General features: G+C 29.5%; 1 protein-coding gene across 1 annotated transcript; it reads right to left on the bottom strand.

Annotated features, from left to right (window-relative positions):
- Positions 1 to 1,275: 1,275 nt before the first annotated feature.
- LOC113550371 (polycystin-2-like) lies at positions 1,276 to 14,589 on the bottom strand. Its single transcript, XM_026952140.1, has 14 exons — positions 14,520 to 14,589; positions 10,549 to 10,662; positions 10,032 to 10,183; positions 9,774 to 9,890; positions 7,335 to 7,459; positions 6,668 to 6,892; positions 5,882 to 6,110; positions 5,367 to 5,612; positions 4,566 to 4,655; positions 4,049 to 4,201; positions 3,644 to 3,867; positions 2,641 to 2,768; positions 1,737 to 1,785; positions 1,276 to 1,676 (listed from the first exon to the last, which is right to left on the bottom strand). Exons 1-14 carry the CDS (start codon positions 14,587 to 14,589, stop codon positions 1,532 to 1,534), a joined length of 2,067 nt encoding a protein of 688 aa, XP_026807941.1. The 3' UTR covers positions 1,276 to 1,531.
- Between the last annotated feature and the right edge of the window lie 8,200 nt (positions 14,590 to 22,789).

Below are 22,789 nucleotides of genomic sequence, written 5' to 3'. Positions count from 1 at the left end.
TGATGAATTGTTGTCCAAAAAAATATTTTAGGTAACTACTTAACTGATTTTATTTTTATAACTACCGCTTAATTCTAATACTCATATATTATATTTATACTGCAAAGTATTAATTAATTAATGCGATCAGAATAGAATGTAACAAATTAATATTTTCTTAAAACTTTTAAATATTGTGAATACAAACAAATAATTATATACTTCTTGTGGACAATAGGTAATACATACAATTTACGAATAAATGGATAAATTACGTGTGTATAATATACATCACCAAATTTCAAATAGAAATAAAAGGAAAAGTGGAAACGTCATACTGTTTTGTCGTTCTAGTAAGTAGTGGGACGCAACCATTCGAATGGGTTTTCAAGCTCTGGCGGCCATAACAGTGAGAATACTGCAGTGTGGTGAGAGGCGAGACCCTTAGTCTGAAAGTCGTTTACGTTTTCTTCGACGAATGCAATTTTTTTGAATGTACCCCTTTTGGTTGGCTGTGCGGCTGTTGGGATTGTTATTTTAGATGTATTAATTTAAGTGATGGCCATTTATAATTATATTTTCGTTTTCTTTTTACTAAATTACTGTATTTCAAATTTGATATGTTTTCATATACGATTTACAACTTTGTTTTGTACAAATTCATCGTTTTATATCATGTTTTAATATATTATGGAATCTTAATTTATATCCATCAATAATAATAATTTGCTTATCGTGTTGGCTTAACAGTTATTTTGCAATGACATTTTTTGAAAATTAAAATTACTGATCGTCTTTTACGGAATAACTACTTTGCGTGTCAGTTCACTAGCTTATTAGGTCACTCATACTCATAAATGAGTAGCAGTCTGTGCTTAGTTTTTATCAAAGTTGAAATGAAATGTGGTTTCTTAACCTTGCCACAGTTCATGTAAAAATTACATAGAATATTTTATAGTTGTAAATTTGAACTATCATATGGTCAATCGCTAGATCTGGTTCGATATACTTATCATCATTTTATTCTTTAAATAGGCCTAATCTATCTACTTTATTTATACAACGTATAGTGCATGTATGATTGATATATTAATGTTTGATCTAATATGTAAAATATAATAGTTAGTTATTAATTATTATACATACATATTATATTAATATATTATATGGATATATATATATATATTGATATTTATGTATAACTGCATATGCCAAGTATTATAATATTACGAGAACCTATAAACACCGATTTTAATCATTATTATTTACATGTATAGAAATTACGTTTATCAATGTTTCTTTTCTTTGTATAATTTGTTTTATATATAGAAATAATTGATCTATTAGTCAAAGCGAGACAATTCTGTGTAATTTTGAAATAAAAATGTACGATCTGTTAATAATTGACGCTGAACTGCGTGAATACATATTATTAATCGATTTATTTACTAACGTTTCTTGGACTTTTTATTGTGACAATTAAATAGGTATATCAAAAAACAGTATGCTGAAAATTGTTGTAAAGAAAAAAATTCCTATAATAATTACTAATTTAAGAAGGGTTATCCTTTAGATTTTTTTCTGCATAATTGGATGGTAATTGAACCCGTATTGCATCGAGACGTGCTATAACAATATCGCATTTCTTATGAACGTCATCTAATACATTTTCAAGTAAATCTACTCTCTTTATCAACCTGAAATCATATATTATATATAAATCAGCTCGGCAACAATAATTTTGACAGTGTACTTGCCATTCGATATCTGATTCATTAACAGCCTTGTCTTTGTCATCTTTATTACCTATAAAATAAAACGTATTTTATTTTTAAGTAAATAATTTATGAAAACACTGTTTGTAATTTTTTATTTTATTAAGTACTAGCTGGATAACCCAACCATTGAACAAACAAAATATGGCACCATATCTGTATATCTCGGTTTTAGTGCACCTCTGCTATTAACTGAAAAATCTACATGAGTGTATCGTATACCCATAAAATTGTTCTTGGTAAAAATACTATTAACATTTTGATAACTGAAAAACTGTTCATTCGAATTTTGAAGTTGATGAAAAATAATTTTCTGTTAATAATTTATAGTAAAAAAGGGGGTTCTCGTAGAAATTGATATCACTACAGAAGCTTATGAAAGTTATGCGTGAGCCATATATACTATATCTACTTTTAGGGGTTGAAAAACGAAGCAACATTTTCCATCAGTTTTAAGTGATAGGTATATGAAATTTGTTGCTAACTGGTTCAGTAGTTCCAAGTTTATAAGCCATATATATAAATGTTTATTCATTTTAATAAAATAAATATATATATATATATATATGCTGTATAAGTAATAAGGAATTTTTCAATTTTTCGATTTATATTATCATCAAAATAAATATAGTAGTGGATATAATATGCAGATTAATGTAATACCTATATCGTTTGTTTAAAAATAATAATAATAAATAAATATGTACCATTTATACAAAACAACAACGTTTTCCTAATTTAGACAGATAATTGGTCAAACGCCGTTAATATAAAACGTAGACTATCGGTAATAGCTAATAATAGTAGTTATTTACTACGAAAATGGTGATCGACTTTTTTGATTGAAAATATGGTTTAAAAAATAAAATAATAATCAAATTTGTACTTGATTCCGGGTCGTTTTTTAGTACGTCCCGGAACATCTGTCTTGCTTCGTCTTCGTGGACCGTCTTTTGTGGTTCAATACCGTATTTATTGAGAATATTTTCCACTTCAGAGTGCGTAAAACCACAGCTGCGAAACAAGAATGAAATGTTATATATTATCTATGCAGTCGATCTTTGAAATCTACTCGTCATTATTCATAAATTATATGCATATATTATTATATTATGGTATAGCTAGTAGTCAAGCATAGTTATACGTGGTAATCCATTTAACGCAAGACACTAATTATTTTAGAAAAAACTAATGTTTTTAAAAATATTACTATAACGTTATTGTAAGTGGTAAAAAACAAAAATTGTTTAAAAAATTGTCACTGTTTTTTATCGTTATTATTTTTAAAGTTTTTTATTCTTTTGAATGACATCATACATTGATTTAATTTCATATTCTGAAACAGAATATTGTTTGGAGTACCTCGATCCATCAAAATCAAATTTCGGACAAGTATAGTATATTGGTTATAATAGTATTTAAAGTTCATATAAGTAGAATAGTGGACCAACATTTGCGGGGTACTCCACGACTAATCCACTTATTTCGTCAAAATGTCTTATACTAATATGTTAGGAATGAGAAATTGAACATAAGTTTAAAAAAATTAATAACGATAAAAAAATGTTAAAATGATGTATTAATATTTTTAAAAAAATATTGTTTTTTTAACGACTAGATTGTGTAAAAAATTATTTTTTAAAATAATTTAGAATAATATTTTTAAATTAAGAAGTACAGTTGAATTGTGTTGAATGGATCACCGGTATGATATAGTTGAGATTTAAGAGAATCGCATAAAAATATTGCGAATATGCCCCCTATGGCCCTATATATAATAGGGGGTCGAAAGTAGTAAGACCCGTATAATCACCAACTTTATCCACCCTTTTAAATCCATATATACACATATCTTATTCCTATACATATATCATTATACTATACTCTACCGTTTCAGTATCTTGTAAACGTTCTGATAGGTAATGCGACGATCCAGTTCGTCTTTCAGTCGGTCGGAGCGACGTCGCGCTGCCCATTTGTTGAAACCTATCTTGGTAAGTACGTGGTCTACGAATGCCGATACCTTGTCACTCACATACGGTTGTCGGCCTTCCAATGACTGTTCGACGTCCACGTCGAAATATGCGTGAAACACGATCGCTACAAGCATCGTCTGAAAAACAGTGTGAGTTAAATAATATTACTGCGTTTACATACACACACGCGCATGGATATTTGTATAGACATAAGTCCAAAAGTGATATATTGTAAGTTTTAAATTATACGTAACTTTGAATTCGAAAAAAAGTATAAATTACATTGTGTATATGTATTCACACTAATCGTATAATTACCAATAGAACGAATATCACTACACATGTGAAAAATACGAAGAAAAATGTGGTGAACCAAGCGTCCACGTCTTGGAGGGTCCGGTAGTCGAAATCTCTCATCAGTATTCTGAGCGACGAAAGAACGGAATCATACATGGTGGAGAATCCTTTTACCTGTTTTGTGGGTGAGAGTATTTTAGACTTTTTAGAGGAAAACGAAAAAAATTAATGACAGTGACAATGTATACAATTATGTATATATAATATATTATGTGCATTTGTGAAGGTATACATTTATGAGTTTGCTGACATCATTTGAATATGGTACCTAATATCCTTAGATATTAGTACAAAATAATATTTTAGGTAATTATGACTTGACTGATTTTCTTTTTATAAACTCAACCCTAAATTCAGGACAATAAGTAATCCATATACTCGTACATCATAATACGAAAAGATAAGTTTAATTAAGATATAAGTAACTTTTAGTAAAAAATAATACATCGTTAAAGGTATTGTATGTCATCGTAATTACCTGTGATCCGAATGCGAAATAACCGAGAGTCGCGAACGCGCTCACAACAAAAACCATTATCACCAGGTATCCTGCGACAATTTTGAAGCACTGTAGTAAAAGGAATAATTTATTGTATTGTCGTAAATGTAAATATTATTAATATTATTATTCTCTTCATTAGCGTTCAAATCATTTCTAATAGATCTGTATTTTAGATCATTTATAATCAGTGGTGGTGTTTTTCTAATCGAGTATTGAATTAAGCAAGCATAAAAATGTTTGAGATTGAGATTGTCTGTGGTGAAATGGTTTAAAATGAAAATTACCACTCGAAAAGTAAAAATTTAAAAATTTATAGAATAAGATAGTGATACTCTCTAACATTCATATTTACCTCTTTTAATTATTATAACTAATTATTTATAAGCAAGGCCGTAATTGAAAAAAAATGTCGGTGGCGATGATGGGTGGGTGTTCAACATTTTTTTTTTTGTATAAATACTGAAAATTTATAGTCAATAAACTATATTCACCACTAAAATGTTTCTACTTTAAACTTTTTTTTTTAATTGGTGGGGGAGGATCCGGATCCCTGGACCCTTCCTACAGTTACGTCCTTGTTTATAAGTATAGTGTATAAGATATATAATGTATATTACATATGTGAATTATTATACTACTATAATAGATTGAAATAAAATTGACCTCTCCCAGCCGTACTAAAGTGATATTCCACTTTCCACTGAATATAATATATCGATCGCTGGTAATTTAAATAATATGTAATAACACGATAATTTAAAATGTAATATTATTTACCCTGCCCACACTTAAGTACACAATGGTCATCGATCTGTTCAGGTCGGTATACTTGATGACTTTGACACATACTAGGAAGAACAAGTAAGCCGTTAGTTGTACAAGGGTTTCGTGTCTTGTTACCAAGCACTCCACGGACATGCGATCTGCCACGGTTTTCGCGATCGCGTTCTCCGGGCTAATACTCGCTGACGACCTCTCCTTGGATACGATCATCGAGGCCACACTTATGGCCCACCATCCTAACTGGGTCAGCGTTTTACAAAGATCATGTTTTAATTATTATTATATGTATATAAAATATAATATAATTATTGATAAACATGTTTCGAATGAAAAAACTTTTTTGTTTTTTGCACTCATAAGTTAATATACAGATCATTTCAAGCACAATGAGATACATAGGTAGGTACATCGTACGTACATAATAGCTCAACGAGTATTTTCCGTTATAACTTATAATATAAGTTATAATATAATCAATCATCTGTTTATTATAAAATATAAAAACTTACGACTACGATGCTAAAATCAACGTAATTCCAGAACACATAGATGTAATCCTTTCTAAAATACATGATTTCGAATATTTCTTCCACCGTGAAATAAACGATAAACCCGACGACGGCGAGCATGCCGATCAACGTCGAAATCGAGTCGGCCACAGCATATCTGTACAATTTGACGGTCCGAAACGAAGACGACGAGACGATACCGCCGGACGCCGGAAATTCGAACACTAGTCTGTAAGTAAAGTGGAACGTTGAAATTAAATTAATGACAACCGAATAACACATTAATTTTAACTGAACCCAACGGTTCTTCGAATGAAATGATTTGGGCAATGGCGGATAGTGCAACGGGTCAATAGCGCAATGTATAGCTGTGCCATGTTTATAGCCTTTTTTTATATTTGAGTCACATCATATACATATTTGTATTACATTACGAGGATATCGACAAATGGCAATTAGTAATTAGGGTGTACAGTTTTGAAGGGGGTTCTAAAATGATAAAAACAAATACCTATATAATTGCGTAATATTTTATATTTTATTGTATTTATTATAATAATTGAATTTAATTTTTAAATTAGCGTGGTTTTTATGTTGAGTCAATTATTACCATGTAAATGGGCTAATGGGCCATATAAAAATGCTCAGCTACTGCAAATTAAGTATACCTGAATGTATATACAGCAATAATAAATTATAGTACAGTGATGACTGACGCGCGTATACGCGTTGTGTTCTGTTCTACGCGTATGGTGGACGGGAAAGAAATTAAAAATGGGTCCGTACTTGACAGCACAAACCACGTTTATGTTACAGTTGTAAATAGCGAAATCCACAAAAACGGCTCTGGTGGCGCGATTCAACCACGTGTCGTGTTCGAGGTCACTGATTGTCGTTTTTGCATCAACTTTATTCTTTGGGAAATCGAAATAAAATCCGCCGTCTCCGTAGTACGCGATTTCGCCTTGGTAAAATACGCCTTGTGTCTTCGAGCGATCAGAATACACCCATCTATACACGCGGGAATGGAATTCCGAACAAATATAACAATTAAATAATGTAGTCACTCAGTATCATTCGTTTAAGTAGGTATTAGGTATTCTAAATAATATTGAGATATGCTCGGAGAGTCGCGTTTTTTGTACGCTAAAATAAACTTTCCATCGTATAATTTATAACGAAAATACAGAAAGATTCTTCGATTTTTATTATCCATCATAACAGGTCAAATAAATCATTTCAGTTTTTTTTACAAATCGGAAAGTTATTCAAAATGATTTTTTCTTTTTTTTTCTAAAACTTTTCAGGCAGAACAACTAAGAACTAGGAAATACTCGAAAAGTTAACCTAACATGCGACTTAAGCATAAAACTTTCCGAAATCATTCGCCACAATATATTATAATATCAATGAATCAACGGTTATAGTATATATAGTAGACGATACAACTTACGGTGTTCCTTTTTTTGGTCCAAAACTTGTTTTGTCTTCATATTTAATATCATACGGGACATAGCAGTCATGGAACAATCCTTTGAATTGATTTCTAATTGTACAGTGTCCTTCTTCGACTCTGACCTATAGTAATACAACAAATTTATGTATTGTGTTAATTTTCAGATACATTTCTGCTATATATTCGTACAGTATTTAATAACGTTTTGAATTATTTTTCAACAAGAAAACTATTTTTTTTTTTAAATAAATAATAACGACCGACCACCGCGTATACTATAAACTACCACATTATTATAAGTATGGTTTTAGGTTCCTACGATGTTACTAATATTGCGGAGAAACCACAAACAAAACAAACACTAAATGAGACGCCGCCGGCATAGCCATATAATACGGGATGCGAGCAGTCGTATATTTGTACAACGGGAATCTCGCGTAGAGCCTACCGCGTACCTAATCCTTTATACGCACCGACGCGTGCGTCTATAAATCCCGACGGGCTTATGACATAGGTACTCCTTAAGACCACGCGTAATACCGTATTAGATAATAATTGATGTAGTTACTTTTTTTTTTTGGAAATAGACATAGGTACTTACCAACGCGCCTTGTCACTTAAAATATTATACAGAATGATTCAACAAACATTCTTGCCACGTTTATCATATTTAACCCTTTCCCTACTGAATTATTTTTTCCAGGTTCACAGCACTGTGCTGGGATCAAATTTTATTTTAAAATTTTTTTTTTCTTATTGTTTTAAATATTTTTATAGTTCAAATAATAACTATCAATAAAAAAAAAAATTTTCTAGTAACTTTTTTAGCAGATATTAGTGATTGGTTTCCAATCAATTATTAGTTATTAGTCGATAATGAACTATTATTTCAGTTAATCAAATAATGACAATTTAGGAACCCTGGAAAATCAAATAATTTATTTTGCTTATAACTTTTTTAATATTTATTATATGTTTTTTTTTATTATCGCTTTGGATTCGTCTTATTTTTTATCATTTAATGATATTATCATATTATCGATAACAACTATTGTTGGTTTTTAAAATGATAGAATGCGTATGTGCGTCCACAGCAGTGAAAGGGTTAATAACGAAGCTATTCAAAATATGATTTTTGGTATTTTTAAACATAATTATATGCTATATTTTAAAATTATTAAGGTTATTTTACTCTACTCAGGGAGTATCTTGTGGAAATACAGACTTCTGTTAGTAAACTGACAACCTAAGTAGTTTTTGAGTTATTTAAGTTTATGCATAATAAGGATAATATAGGATGATATGGGGGCTATGGTTAGTTGAAAACTGTAATAATTTATATTAATCTATCATTCTATCAATATTTATTTTAAGGATTTTTATCTTTAATTTAAGTATTTTAATATACGAACAATTATTCACTAAATAATCTTAAGTAATACAATTAGTTTGATATTACTACAAGGCACTGAAGTATTGCAAAGAATTTCAAGAATTGGAAAATATGGTATTTTAAGCATATTTAAAAATTTCAATAATTAAAATTGGTATAAATACGTTATTGAACGAAAAAAAGGGGTGAACATGCTTGATGAATCACTCTGTATATATTATGCAGCAGGAGACTAGTCGTTATATGACATATCGCGGTTAATACATGTATCATGTGTATATATTTATATGTGTATATGGTGAGGTACATGAGCGTGTTATAATAAATGATAATTGTTAACCTTGTGTGTTTATTGTGTAAACTGTTAATGTTACAGAAGAAAAACAGGTAGGTAGTTAAAGGTTCCTTATTATTTATAGGTTTACGCACGACGAACGTCGCGGCAGTTGTACATGCGCCAGTGCCATATTTGATGTGTTGGGAAGTAATCTTTTTTTTTGGTAATTAAATTACATTACGAATTGACTTTCAAAATCGTAATTAAACTTCCAAATTATTAAATTACTTTTTTTTTTTATTTGGTCAAGTTACATTACTTTATATTTTTTTTTCAAAAATATCGCTAGAGCTAACAATTATTGTTGTCAATACAATGATTATTTAATGATGACAATCAACAATGTGATATTATTAACAATCACTAATTTTATAATAATAAAATATTTTATTGGGATTCCATTCCAAAAGTAACACTTTTTTGTCAAGTAACTATCAAAAATATATATGTATAAACTTCCATAAAACTGTACTTATATGATAAATTGACATATTATATTATCAATTAATTCATAAAACATATTAAGAAAAATAATAAGTAATTTTACTATAAAAATTAACTAAAATCACTTATAAAATGTAATTAAATTACCATAAAATTACTTATAAAGTTATTTCTTTACATTAATATATTATAACTTAAGTTAACTTCCCGACGCTGCACATTATTCATTACAATAAATTAGGTATATTAAATAACATAATACCTGTCTCACTCTGGGTCTGAACAGAAATTTGTTTTCATATAGTAATTTGGTACCGTTTTCCTTTTCGACGCCTGTGGGAATTTCGTATAATTTGTCGCACAACACGCTGTGAAAGTACTATACAAAAATGAAACAGCGTATTATAGGTATGTATACGCCGGTACATACCGCACGAGTATAATATAATATGATATTGGGTATAACACTGCGCAGTTAGGCAGTTTTGGTTTTCATCGATGAACAGAATACGTGTTATACCTGCCAAAAGTGTGACATGGTGATGATGTCGTTAAATTTCAAGGATAAGTCGAAATCGTCGTCCGAGTACGTCGAGAAAGTAGGTTCCACAAATAACGAGGATATTTCTCTGTTGATCACGAACGTCTCGTATGAGTACAGACTAGAACATGCTGTATCGTAGTTTAATCGTTAATAATAATTCACAGTTATTATTATTATTATTATTGGCTTAACAAACACAATGCGAATTTGAAGCTTGTGTGTGTATGACGCAGGAGGGGAGGATAATAATTAATTTCTTTAAATTTAAGTTTTTTAAACAGTTATATTAATTTTCAATTTAATTCAATAATAATTCAAATTTTTTTTTATTATTATAGATACAAAATTACTTAAAAAAACAATCCAAAGGATCAAATCAATTGCAGAAGGGGGGCGATTCACTTAATGCCTGCTCAAATACGGCACTGTCTTATAATAAGCAGGTTAGTTTTTATATAGTGTTATTTTTATGCGGCTCTCGATGTGTGCTTACAGGTGAAGAAAATTACAAAAAATACGGCGTAAGTTACTAGTTCTATGATTGTTAACTTGACGTATAGTTCACGATCGTTTTTATCCAAAGCGATTTGGCGGGTCTTCCATACGACTGCAAATCGAAATGCGCGTTAGAATCGATGTATCATAATTCATTTTCACTCAGTGGCGTAGCCAAGATTTCTAAAAAAGGGGGGGAAACAAAAAATTATTATATAAAATTCACTGCTGATCGCCTAGACAAGACATTAGGTAACGTTTGTAATCGAACTAGGTACCACAGTTATAGATAATTAATAACATTTCTACTTTTTTTATACTCTATGGCCGTACAGATATAAAAACAATAATATAAACACAGCCGATGGGGGGGAGGGCATGGTCCCTCTGCCCCCCTAGCTACGCCACTGTTTTCGCCCTAAATAATTCGCTAATATTGAAATTATATACTATTGTATACCTAATCGTGAGTAGCTGCAATACTTATTATAGTATAGTTATATTTTGCGTAATATATTTTATTATAATATCATGGTTGGTACCTATATTAATAAGCATCTGGATGGGAGACACTCATCTGACTGTATTTTATGATATATTTTTATTATAACTTGTAACAATAATACAGTAAGCAGGTCGAATTCCACGGATAACTCTCCATTCACTGTTTAATTAAACTATGTAATATGTTTGCACGACCCGCGCCTGTATTCAAATTAGACTCGCCTTAAAAGTCAAGCGAGCTGGAAAGTGTACTTCTAGATCTAGATAATAGAGAGCCGTGTTGGATTATTGCTGTAAGTCATAACTATATACTTCTAATTATTTTGTTATTGTATGTTATATAGTGTGTGTGTACTGTGTTCAAGGATAAAGGTAGCATGATAAATATTTTGAACGCATGACTGAATTTAATTCGTATTTTTTCACTGCGTGTAAAGGACTTATTAATTATTATTAGACTGCTGTTTAATCTTTTATTTCGGCTTATGTGAAATTGTAAATGTGCAGAAAAACAAAATTTCAATGGAATTTACCTTTGAGTTTGAATTTAAGTTACATCAAATAAAAAAAATTAAGTTAATATACATTTTATCTTAAATAATATAGAGTTAAAACTTAAATAGTTTCAATTTATAAATTTGTATTTCATGAATTTCCAACAGTCATGGTAATCTATATCTATGATTTTACAAATTTTATATCATGTGATTTCATTGATTTTTCAAAACTAAGCTCTACACAATTGGTAAATTTTTTCAGTTTTTCTTTTTTTTTTGATTGAAAACATATATTTTTTAATTTAATATTTTAAAATAGAATATTTGTGGAGTGTTTGATATAGATATAAATCAAAATATATTGAACTAGAATATACTATGTAAAAGAAAATTTGAAAAAAAGTTATAGGTATCTAATCATAATAGTTTTTGAAATAATGAGTACCTATACATGTATATGTGTATTTCTAGTTTAGGCACCGTAGATACCTATTACAATAGCGATGTCTGGTTTATGGACATTTCTCAATAGTGGATACCAATTTTATTCCTTTTAGATACTTTTTAGGTACATATTAGTCATTAACCAATATATATTTAGAATTTTGTAAAGAGTAAAATGATAAACACGATAAATGAATATTGTCTGGATCAATATTTTTTAACCGAAACAATTTTATGTGCGCTGTTTATATAATATATATAATATTTACTCTAATAAAGAGTTTACAACATGTAGATTTGGTGGTACTAAACAAAATAATGTGCAAACAGACAAAGTAACTTCTGTATATTGTATACTTGTATTATTTAAATAAGTTTATACTTATCAGTGGATAATATATTAGAAGAGCAAGTGCAGATAAACATTGAGCGTCGTAAAATTAAAAAGTCAAGTTTTTTTTTCCATTAAACGTGTAATCTTCAACACCAAAAGTAAATTAAAGATAAATCGAAGTCCTTCATAGGTCATAAATCAAAAATGACATTAATATGCGGGACGTATATGAGTGCTATATAATACTCCGTTTGCTACCTCTTTGAAAGCATTTAGCGTTTTTACTGTTATGTATACTACCTATTGTATTATTGTATTACAGGTGTAGCATGTATTATTGTCGAACAAGCAGAAAAATAATAATCTAGAATACATAAAATAAATAAACAATACAAATATTTAATTCAAATAAAGAATGACAAATGGTTTCAAATAAATATCATTTGATTTTGATATAGTTTATATTAAATTATATGTATAATTCATAATTATATTTTTATACTTTTAATTTTTTATTTAAATTTAATTGGAGTAAAAGTTAGGCACTCACTCTGAGATGTAGGTTCAATTAAAATTTTGATTAAAGTAATTACAGTTAAGTAAAAAAAAAGTAACTTATACAATGTTGGATTCACTTAAAATGTCGGTAAAATATTTATTAGTCGCTGAAACTCGAGAAAAAAAGTTATCCTCACATAAAAAAATCTTTCAATATATATTTTTTTTTAATTCAGTTTTATAAGAACAACTTTTTGGTTATTTTTAAATTTAATTTAAATAATTATAGGTAGAATTTTATTTATTATTTAATGAAATGTGTACCAATGATTAAAATGGTTAGCTAATATATTTTATAAATTAATAATAAAAAAGGTAACTTATGAAAGTGACAGAGTTATTAATTTTCATAACTTTGTACTTATAATGAAATATGAATAGCCATGTGGGTAGCTATTTAAAAAAACGAATAAAACAGTGATAATACATTGTGCTTATTAAATTAGAGCCGTAAACTAGAATGAGTTGTATCACCATGAAGTCGTAAATATAGTATAATATACACAAGTTCTTGTTTAGAAATTTATTATCATTATATTACTATAGTATATTGCAATATTTACTTCAAAAATTATATACGTGCCTAATGAAATCGGTTAAATATTGCATATTTTTGCCAACTTTTTGCTTGATGTATAAATAAAATACTGTTATAATGTGAATATGAAATGTGCATTAATATAGGTATAAAAATAATATAATATACATTAACTTTTATTAATGGCGTGATGATAAAATTGTTTACTCAGCATTAAAGTTTCATTTCTTATGTAGTTAAACTCTGATTATAATGCCTACGAACTGTGATAGTATATTTTTATAACTCTGATATTAATGTATTTTAATGTACAATAAAATTAACATAAAAAAATCGTGTGGATAACGCGTGTAATTGAACATATTTTATAATTAGCAAATAAATAAAATATTTCACGTACTAAAATGTACAATTAGTCAAGGTAAAGATTATATGTATAAAATAAATACTTACATTCAAATTTCACACATATTTAACATATCAAAAATTTTGTACATTTGAATAAAAACTATCATTTTTAGTATACAATTATTGTATAAAAATGTATTTATTGTGAATATTTTTAATTATGCCCTGTGCGTCAAATCTTAACGGCACTGCTCTGCACTATGGTAGATTTTGTAAATATGTATATTAATTAAACTAGCCCGTAATAATAATGCGTATTTTTTAGTATTGAAATGTTAACAAAAATTAATACTTATTATATCTCAATTAATAAGTCTAATATAAGAAAAGAAATTGCAAAAAAATATGTAGCATGTGCAAAGTCCATCATAATGGTTAAACCAAAAACCTGTGTTATGGATGCTATTTAGAAGGATTTTAAGTGGTTCTTCTTCGTGTCAGTCAACTGTTTCAAATCCCTTTTTTGAGTCAATATTGGATCAGTTTTATTACTTCGACAGTTGGATTTTAAGTGGTAGTACGTTATAGAATATAGAAGTTAAGTAATTTTCTGTTATAACACTTATAACTGTATGTCTAAATGACTGTATAGGTACTTGTTATTTAAATCGTAACATTCAACAGTAGAATTTATACCTACAGAACCCGACCGGGGTACTGGTAACGCAATATTATATACCACCTACCTTTGGGTCGTACGATCAGATCCGGCGGTTGCCCTGGGTCGATTGCCGCGATCGGATTACTGGTCGACATGATATGATATTATTGCGGGGTATCGTTACGAAAAAAATCGGAATAATATAATAACGATGATATGCGTATACACATAATATCGCTGAATAATCACCGTCGAAAATATAATAATAACAATATTATAACTTACAGTTTATCCGGTCCCCGTGCATTGTTGTCACGCTGCCGTCGCTCGCGACGTATCGTATAATCAGATGTTTAATGTTTACATTATACCAGTATTTTTTTTTCACATTTTCCCCGGGACCTACATAATATAAGCTATTTGTTTGTTTAACCACAACATACGCCATCGGGCTCGTCTCTCGGACACTAGTGAAACGGTGGCGGGGAAAAAGGTCGTTACCGATTTAATAAGATCTATAATTCATATATTCCGGTCCCCTCGGTGCGCGCACACATCCGACTATCCGAGTCCTAATAGACTTTTCGGGACGGGATCGCTGCGGGTGGAGCGTGGCGGGGCGGAGGAGTTCTAGCCATTATTTATGCCTTTTGGACCCTTGGTGACAATAGAGAAACACCCTATATACCCGCGTTATAATAATAATAATAATAATAATAATAACAATAATAATATATATACATTGTCATTTCTCGCGCGGTTTTACGACCGCCAGGCCGCCGCATTAACATACATATTATTATTATGAGCAATAATTACGAGCGTTTATATAAGACCCCGTCGACGGCCAGTTTTGCATTTCGCTCTCGCGGGTTTCTTTCACGAACCGCGCAAGTATAATAACATTAAGCGCTAGTTATTATACTGTATACATCGTAATGCATGTTTCATAGTGACGTATAAAACCTCGTCCGGATCGCCGGGTTAAAGGAATTCAGTTGCGAAAAACGCCTACCTATATATGATAATGTATATCGTTTAAAATGGTACATAATAAATACATAATGATATATATGTAGTTGCGTATGCACTGCAGTATATAATCGCGTCTGTATATTATACGACCCTCTTCCACGATTTATAAGCCCTGATTTCTCGTTAAAAGTCAATTGCCCGTTATCGATGCCGATGAGACGACCTTTTCGAAATTTATCGTTGCGGCTACGAGCACAGTGTGTATGTAATAATATATGTGTACAGTATGATAATATTATCATGTAGATGGATTCCCTCGTGTATCAGAAATATGAATTTTTATATCTTATAAATATATTTTTTAATTTTTTTTTTACACCAAAAAAAACCAATAATTTTCCACTTATAATTTGCTTAAAAATTTAAATATTGTAAAAAACCTACATATGAATACAGATAATATTTTAATTTTAAATTTTATGATACATTAATCCACTTTTATAATAGAGTTAACGACACAAAAAATGTATTCTGCTGAACGTAAATTGTATGTACTATATGCACTTGTAAGACGGAAACAACACAGGTAATAGGCGTGACCGCGATATATTAAGTATATCACAATATATAAAATTATTATTAGGTATTTATACCTACTCGATTACTTACGTATCTATCTTGTCCTTGCATATTTCAAAATATAGGGCATTGACGTTGATGTAATCATCGGTGTAGCTGGTTAATGGCTAATAGGTAACACGTTATAAATTCGTGTATGTGCTCGATTATAAAATGTTATATTGGGAAAAAGTTTCACAATATTTTTGAAAATCTACTACAATATTGCGGTCAACTAATTCAAACCTAAGAATAGGTTAGCTACTATTAGTTTTTTTTAACCAATAAACAAAAAAATATGAACATGAATGTCACCATCAATTTAATAGAATAAAGTAAATTCATAATATAATATCAGGCTGATTGAAGAAACGTTATTTCTTGTACGTTTTTCGAATCATGTGATTCATGATTCAATGAAATCCAATTGAAAACAATAATAGAAAAATTTAATATCTTATAAAAGATGTTTTACCTAATCTAACCAAACTTACCAAATCTAACCTTTGAAGTCTTTTTTAATTTTAAAAACTATATTATACCTTGGTATTGACAAGTTGTCAATACATTCCATAAGTTGAACTGTAGGATTACTTTTAGGTATTGTGTACATGGTATATCTATATATTTGAACCAGACGGCCGTTTTTGGTCGATTGAACATTTCAAACATAACATTACTTTTTAGTTAAAGGTCTCATGGCGTATAAAATGTACAATTATCAAGTATTTTATTTATTTTTATTTATGTATAGAAGCCCTGTACAATAATTTAAAACAAAGAACAAATTAAAATTTAGATATCAAATATAAGTTTAAACATGATAATAATTCAATAATAATATGTTATAGTATCGACTAATTGAATCTGTTAAAAAATGTTAAATCATTTGACAAATTAAATAATATAATAATAATAATATTATATGGTTTATATTTAAATACATTTATAAGTTTTATTGATTTTAACACATCTAACAAAAAATGGTTTAGAGAAAGGTTATGTACAAAAATGGATTGAATTGTCGAAATGTCATTGGGTTTTCAGTAAAGACATTTCTGTTATAATATAGCTATGAATTAAGTATATCCGTGTATTATGTAATATCTTACATATATTCGTAACAGATAAGAAATGTAAGACTAGGGCTAAGATAGTAACATGTGTATAACTTAACAACTCTAAAAATGCATGAAAATACACCCAAAAATATCTAAGTATATTATCTGCAGCCTTCTCAGCTCTTCCTCTGGCTACGCCACTGTGATGGATAGGTGCCTTGCCAGACTTGGTACCATATAACCAAGCTATTATTCATACATTTTTATTATTATTCATTCAAAATATAATACAATGAACAATTTTTAGTTAAAAAATTAAAAATAACTCATCATTTTTGATAAATAATATAATAATTTTTAATATTATAATATTGATTTTTAAGTTTACCTTTTCAATAATTGTTAATAATATTATATAATTTAATTTTTACTTAAGAGAGAATTTTGAATACCTATCTTTTTTTTAAATTAAAAATTATTTGCAATTCAAGAGTTTTATGAAAAAATACATTAAAAAATAATAAAATGTGTTCATAGTTATAAAATATAAATTAAATAAAAATGCAAAAATATATAAAATAAAATGTAATATAATTTACTATCCTACTTTTTTATACTATATGGATTTATAATTTGGTGTATACAACTACACAATTAAAACAAAAATACGTAAAAGTAATAAATGTAGTGATGAGTATCGCCAAATCTTAACCTTACTAATAAAGTAATAAATACTTAATAGATTAAATAGTTTTGGTTATCTTCCGTAGTATAATTATTTAAAAGATTGTAAACTATTAAGTTCTTAATTATTGGCATATTTTCAAAAAATAATATTATTATTAAAAAAAGATAGTTATGATTTTTACATTAAAAAATATTAATTTTGTTGGCTGTTTAGTATTTATTATAATTGTATTGTATTTAATAAGAATTATATTATATATAATATATTGCTTAATAAAAACAGAGTAATAATATTGATACTTATATAGTTATATAAAAAAAATAATGAAATAAACTTCGAACATTTGACTACCTTTTTATTTTATATGGTTAAAATTATGTAAATTAATATTTAAGTTTTCATCATTATTAATAACAACCTTCCTGAATTTAAAAAAAAATCAATTTTCAATTTTTAAGTTGGTGTATCTTTTTTTTGTTCAGTGTAAACTGCCATTTGGTCGCTACATACACTAAGCCATTATAATGTAAACGAGCTTTACTAATAACGACCGTTTGATTATGACAAAGTCGAATTTAATCGATTCATTCACTGACGATCTACAAAATAGTTGTTACTAGAAATAATAATAATAATAATAGTACAAAACAAATGGGTTATACCGGGAGCTTAATGGATTTTCATCCCTTTTGTGATGACGTTTTCACAATAATTGATTTGGTCATATAATGGTTTCGGATAATATTTAGACTGTGCAAAAAATTAATCGATAAATTATCACATGAAACATATAGCCTTAAATTATTGGATTTTAAATCAAAGTTTTGATTTAAAATGTATTAATAAAATTCAAAATAATATCAGTTATGGATGTTCAATTTTAAGTTATAGCATTGAGATAAATTAAAACGTTCTACAAACATAATAAATAATATATTATACGAAAAGTTGCTAATTTATTTATATTTATGTATTAGAGTAGTTTCGAGTGTTTCTATAGTATTTCAGGGTTTTTTAGACATAGTAAGTATTAAATTAATTTAAAAATACAAATTATTAGATTAAATATTATAATTTAACATATATAATCTCTACTTACTGACTAATTATTTTTAGATAATATTAGTGGAACTTAATCAAATGTATGCACATTTATGATGATTACTTTATTATACGTGATCAAAATTCAATACGTTTATTAATGGTTTATTTGTGGGATGTATGCAATAAATGCATACGTAATGAGTTTACCAAAGGTACATATTGACGATTAATTGTTAGAAAAAAAATACGAACTCGATGCTAATTTTATACATTAATATAGTAATGGTGAATTATTTTGTAAAAATGTCTGTCTATATGAACATTTTAGGCACTTATCTCTAATTTTCAGTTACCTTCATATACTTAAATAAAACCAAAATTGTTCCCATAGTATGTTATTGTGATATTTTCGTAAAATTTCGAGTAAGTTTTTCTTTTTTGGGGCGTTAATTCAAGATTTTTGGCGTTGACAGACGCGTCAAATTTTTATACTAATCGCCATTAAGACGAGTCTAAGCAATAATAATAATAATAATAATACTTTGGCACCTATATATACCTATATAATACAATACGATGTACAAAAAAAAATTTCAAACAAACGCGCGTCAGTGTTGTTTATAGCACAAGTTACCATACGTTGTTTATTATGTGCGTGACCGCGGTATATCGAGTGGGCGTGATTGTTATAATGTAATATATATATATATATATATAAGTTTACACAATATCATGTATAGTACACATTATATACGCGTATACAGCGCAGCCTGCTGCCGCATTATACAACGGCGTATACCATATACCTATATATATATATATATAACTATAATGTACACATACACACACACACACACACAGAGCATAATACAACATATTATATAAGTGTACGCGGGGGGGAGGATTTCGCTATGTATTACCATATCAATAGAGAGACGAGGGACCTTTGGCGGTGGTCCGGCGTATATATATATACATAGAACAACGGACCGCTCGTATAATGACGATCGCGCATAAGCCCGCCCCGGCGAAATACGACGACGACGCGATGACTATTATAATAATAATAATAGTATACGTAACATCATTTTATACCTATATATATATATATACGAATATAGTAGAGACCTGCGTCGGTCGCAGGGAAAAGGATAGCGAAGGATGTGCCACCGTCGGTGTTTTGTTTGTTTATTCTGACACAGTGTTCGCGGGAGCAGCAGCAGCAGCTCATGAATTATTGCCTTTGAGCGACCTGTCTGCCTTTTAAAAATATATATATATATATAGTTTTTTACCGCTTTTTTTTGCGCACGGCCAAAAAACGGACATTTGATGAATAATGCAATTCGGTCACAATGCGAAACTATAATGTCATCGTCGTTGTGCGCGCGCGACTCTGCGGAGAGGGTGCAGCGGTAGATGAATAACGAGTTTAGGTACCTATATATATATATCATGTATAATAATATACTATATTATAGTAAATAACGCGGTTTTTTTTCCCGTCAAAGTTATTATAAGATGAAAACTTTTGACGAGCCCTTCGCGAAATTAGAGAAAATGTATTCATATAACAAATCTCTCGTTAGACTTAATTGCTCGAAATTGATGTCAAATACATAGATTTTTTTTATAAAACGGAACGTGGCATTTTTATCTGCAACTACAAGCGGTCGTATAAATCCGATTAATTTTAATCAATGTAATATTGTCAACAACACGAATTTCTATCTACATAATATATACGAAACGTATACCTACAATAATAATACGGACTCACGAATTCAACCAAACTTTTTGCTAGAAACTGAAATAAGTTTGTTTCGCCAATACAATGAGGATACGCAAAGGATTTTCCTTGATAAGATGTTTACACGTGTTGTTGTACGATCTTAAGATAAACGGTTAACGGTTGACTGAAGAATCGGGGACCGAATAGTAGTATATATATATATTCACGTTAGTATTTCCGTTTTAGAAATCCACAATTCGCACATTCACCTACAAAAAAAAACAACAGCAAAAATATTGGCTACATTTTAGGATCACTGGTCTAGAAAAGCAGTAACGAAAACGCCATTTATGAGGGAACCCGGAGTTCAACATTTTCAGATGGTGTATATAACCGCTGAATCTCAAACACTTTCTCGCCGACACACGATGACTTTTATGTTATACTATTACATTTTAACAATTGTTTTCATTCGAGTGATGGAAATTTAGCTTTAAATTTATCAAATCATTCTATCATACCACTACGATAGTGTCTGTATACTACACTGGCAGAGTATAATAGCATACAGCAATATATTATATACCGCAGATGGCAGACGAGTTTCAACATTATTTCGAACGCGGTAAACTTTAATATACTTTTTCGTATCACGGAGCGTGGAAAAACGTGTCCACCAATCACCACGACAGAATAAGTTTTCGAATTTATTTTATAAAAAATATTTTCGAAGAAGCAAACACTATATACACACACACACACAAATAATATCCAATTTCTTTACACAAGTGTATATAATGCGTATATACGACGTGTATATATATTAGCTATATAATATGTGTGTGTGTGTGTCTATGTCTATATAGATCAGCTCTACACGTGCGCCCTTAATAACGGAGTCGCGGTGCGCGTCGACGCGGAAAAACGACGCGTAAACATCGTCGTCGTCTCTTTCTCTCTCTGGTTTATTTTATTTTTTTTTCCGGACACGCGACCGGCCAATGTCGTGCATAGTAATGACATAATACGATACGCATCGCACGATTCGTACACACATAGACACACATGCACGTACTAGCTGCACACGTGACCTAACCGGATACCACCGGCGGATGATGCCACCGCTACCGCCACGGATGAAAAGAATAAAAAAAAAAATAAAACGACGGATGGCGAACGAACGCGTGCGAGGGCGATGGGTGCCGTACACTGTATAATAATTTATACTCGTCATGTTATGTTATACAGGATGTATCACCATGTTCGCAGAAGTCCTCTCGTAATCAAGTCCGTTTTCCAAACGTGCGTGGGTTGGCACAGTCACTATTATATTTATGTTACAGCTGTAGAATTTAAATATTTCAAATCTTCGTCGAAGATTTTGCTAGAATTTCCGTACGAATTCATGCGAAAATAAAATGTTCTCTTGCTAGTGCCAATTTCACGTTGGCTCCGTCATTTTGCGCTGTATAGACTACAAACTCAAACAAAATCTTGCACTGAATACTGATGGTTATATATACTTTTTATATCTATGCTGCGTATATTATGTATAATGTATTAATATATGTGTGACATTCCGACATTCGCTATTGTCTGCAGTGCAAAGATTTGCGAGTGTAAATTGATTCCACAAACCACTAAGTATAGAAAAAATATATTAAGGTTATAATAAAATTGGAAATTTTACGACTCTTCTGAAACCATTTTATTAACCTCCCTATGTTTTTCGTTACTGACATTTTTGCTTTTATTAGAAACGTTAATATGTGAAGAGTGAAACCCTGCTTACCCATACCCTTAATTCGGGATTAGAACCTAACCGAATATTTGACGAACAAATTATGGGTATATATTATATATTTTAATTATTGAAGTTTGATCATATTTTTAATCGTATTGTCATTTGATCTCCTTGAATTAGACTTGCTAGTTGGTCACAGAGAAACTTTAGACATTAAATCTCCGTATCGGTATGTGGTAAAACCGGTACCTGCTTACCTTTTATCATTAATAAACTTTAAACAAAAATACAAACCATTCCCCATAACTCACTATTCTTTATTCCAGTTTGGATCACCGAATATTTATCAAATAGACCAACGAGGCTAACCTAACCCAGACGTCTTAACGTTTTTAATGCCAATACGAACCGCCATTTTGTATTTACGTAAAGAATTGTAGTATTTCATTTTCTGTATTATTTCATGTTGATCAAAATTAATCTGTAGACATGT

This window comes from Rhopalosiphum maidis, chromosome 1 (assembly GCF_003676215.2).
Source record: "Rhopalosiphum maidis isolate BTI-1 chromosome 1, ASM367621v3, whole genome shotgun sequence".
Taxonomy (NCBI): Eukaryota; Metazoa; Arthropoda; class Insecta; order Hemiptera; family Aphididae; genus Rhopalosiphum; species Rhopalosiphum maidis.
Note: the sequence above shows the minus strand (reverse complement) of the source record. Positions and strands in the feature narration are given on the sequence as shown.

Excerpts from the sequence above, each read along its gene's own strand:
- LOC113550371 (XM_026952140.1), bottom strand. The coding sequence starts at position 14,589 with ATGTCGACCAGTAATCCGATCGCGGCAATCGACCCAGGGCAACCGCCG. Across the intron at positions 4,656-5,366 it reads TGTACTTAAGTGTGGGCAGG|TGCTTCAAAATTGTCGCAGG; the intron begins GTAAATAATATT and ends CTTTTACTACAG. Across the intron at positions 1,677-1,736 it reads AATGAATCAGATATCGAATG|GTTGATAAAGAGAGTAGATT; the intron begins GCAAGTACACTG and ends ATATGATTTCAG.